This window comes from Nuphar pumila, chromosome 2, assembly GCF_984573655.1.
Source record: "Nuphar pumila chromosome 2, dmNupPumi1.hap1.1, whole genome shotgun sequence".
NCBI lineage: Eukaryota > Viridiplantae > Streptophyta > Magnoliopsida > Nymphaeales > Nymphaeaceae > Nuphar > Nuphar pumila.
This window is the reverse complement of record NC_143250.1, coordinates 64,895,241-64,897,200: the sequence shown is the minus strand read 5'-3', so window position 1 is coordinate 64,897,200 and position 1,960 is coordinate 64,895,241. Positions and strand designations below refer to the sequence as shown.

At 40.2% G+C, this 1,960-nt stretch overlaps 1 protein-coding gene across 1 annotated transcript; it reads left to right on the top strand.

Moving 5' to 3' along the window:
• Positions 1-260: 260 nt before the first annotated feature.
• Positions 261-1,960, top strand: LOC149845603 (uncharacterized). The gene is made up of 2 exons (XM_089997678.1): positions 261-812; positions 1,660-1,960. Exons 1-2 carry the CDS (start codon positions 290-292, stop codon positions 1,845-1,847), a joined length of 711 nt encoding a protein of 236 aa, XP_089853804.1. The 5' UTR covers positions 261-289; the 3' UTR covers positions 1,848-1,960.

Below are 1,960 nucleotides of genomic sequence, written 5' to 3'. Positions count from 1 at the left end.
ACAAAGATCTTCATTCCTATGCCATAAAATATACTACGTTGTGCAAGTAAATGCAGAAACATACTGGACCAATGAAAATGAAAACATGTAATGATATTAGAAACTGATAAAATATCCCGGTCTATAGCAAGAAAAATTTGCAGGACATTTTGGCCATTTAAGCAAAGAGAACTTCACCACGGGAAGCATGTGGTCAAAACGCAATAACCGAAAAGGATCAGGCAAGTTTTTATTGAGAGAGAGAGAGATGCCCCACTTCATCAAAGAACGTTGATGGAGTGCTTGTGGAATGTCCCACGTCTCTCACCCCTTGGATCTTGCAAGCTTTTTAATTGCCCACTTCACTCAACGTCCAAACCATCCCAAACAACTCTCTCTCTCTCTCAGAGCAAAGAAAGAAATGGGGTGTGCCCTAAGAAAACATTTGAAATCCGACCCATGTGAGGACCCAGAAGAACTAAAGCAGGTGATTCATCGTCTCGAAGCAGAGGTTCAACAGTTGAGGAAGGAAAGGAATGGGGAAGAGGGGGCTCGAAGGAAAGAATTGGCAACGAGACAAGCGGAGTGGAGTCGGGAGAAGAAGCGTTTGGAGGAGGAGATGAGCGCCCTCAGCAACTGCTGCAGAAGAATTGAGGGGAAGCAGCCGCTGGAGTTGAAGGAAAGCGAGTGGTCTCACATCTTGGCCGAGCAGATGAAGGAACAAAAACAAAGGGAGGAAGCAGTTGAGAAATGGAAGCGCCTGTACCTCGCAATCAAGAACGAGCTTGACCAACTCATTCAAGCCACAGCACTTCTCTCTAAACCTCATCAAGGTAGGTGTTTGTGTATGAGAGAGAGAGAGAGAGAGAGAGAGAGAGATTAGGGGGAATTGGGATTGCAAAGGAGAGAAAGATCGATCGTTGGGGATTTGGGAGACAACACGGACGATGGGAGTTTGAGGGTTTTCCACTTTTCCTTGGGAACCCATCCTGATGAGAGAGAGAGAGAGAGAGAGAGAGAGAGAGAGAGAGAGAGAGATTCACTTTGTTTGAGTTTCCTGCTTAGTATAGTGTAGTGACAAAAGTAAAAAACGGCAAAATCTCGGCAGCCGAAAACTCGCGAAAAATATTTTGTTGTTGTTGTAAATCTCGTGTTTTTTGGCAAAATTTTTGCAATGAAAATAAATAAAAATATATAAAATAAATAAATTTAAATACAAATAAAATATTTAATAATAAAAATATGCAGATTTTTTTACTACAAATAGCTAATAAAAACATAAAATATTGCATTTAAAACACGATATTTATGTTTCTGATGAAAAAATCAAGAGAAATTGAAAATATCACAAGAAATTGTTGTTTTTAACTTTCAGGTAATTTCTCGCGATATTGAAAATCTCGCGAGAATTGTCACTATTTCCTAGAGTTCACATTTAGAAACGAAATTCCAAGCCAGGTCAAAATTCTGATGTTTGGGCTATAACTCGAAATCTAGAATCCGCTTGCCAGCAAATTTCCGGAAACATCCAAGTTCCAGAATTAAACTACTACCATCCTGGCTTTTTGCAAAAACAACACTTAGAAAAGGCATCCCAGTTTGGGAAATTCGACGACTTGAAAGAAGTCCGACTGCAACGAATTGGTGCACGCTAATGGTTCTAAACTTTCTGATGCACAGGAGAAGAGAAATTTTGTATAGAATGGCTAAAAGAAGAGCTGAAGGCAAAAGAAGAGATCAATGAGGATCTAAAGGCAAAGGTTGCAGAGATGGAAAAAGAAAGCGCAAAACGAGAAAGAGAGGTAGATATACTGAGGCAGAGCCTTCGCATCATTGCCACCAGCCGCGCCAAACGGCAGTCCATGTAACACCAATCTTTCGAGAGGTCTCCCTGCATCATATTTGGAAATTGTCTAATTTGCAATGTTATCAGATAAAAAAGTCACTTGGTACATATCATTTAAAAATGTGATCTTAGATT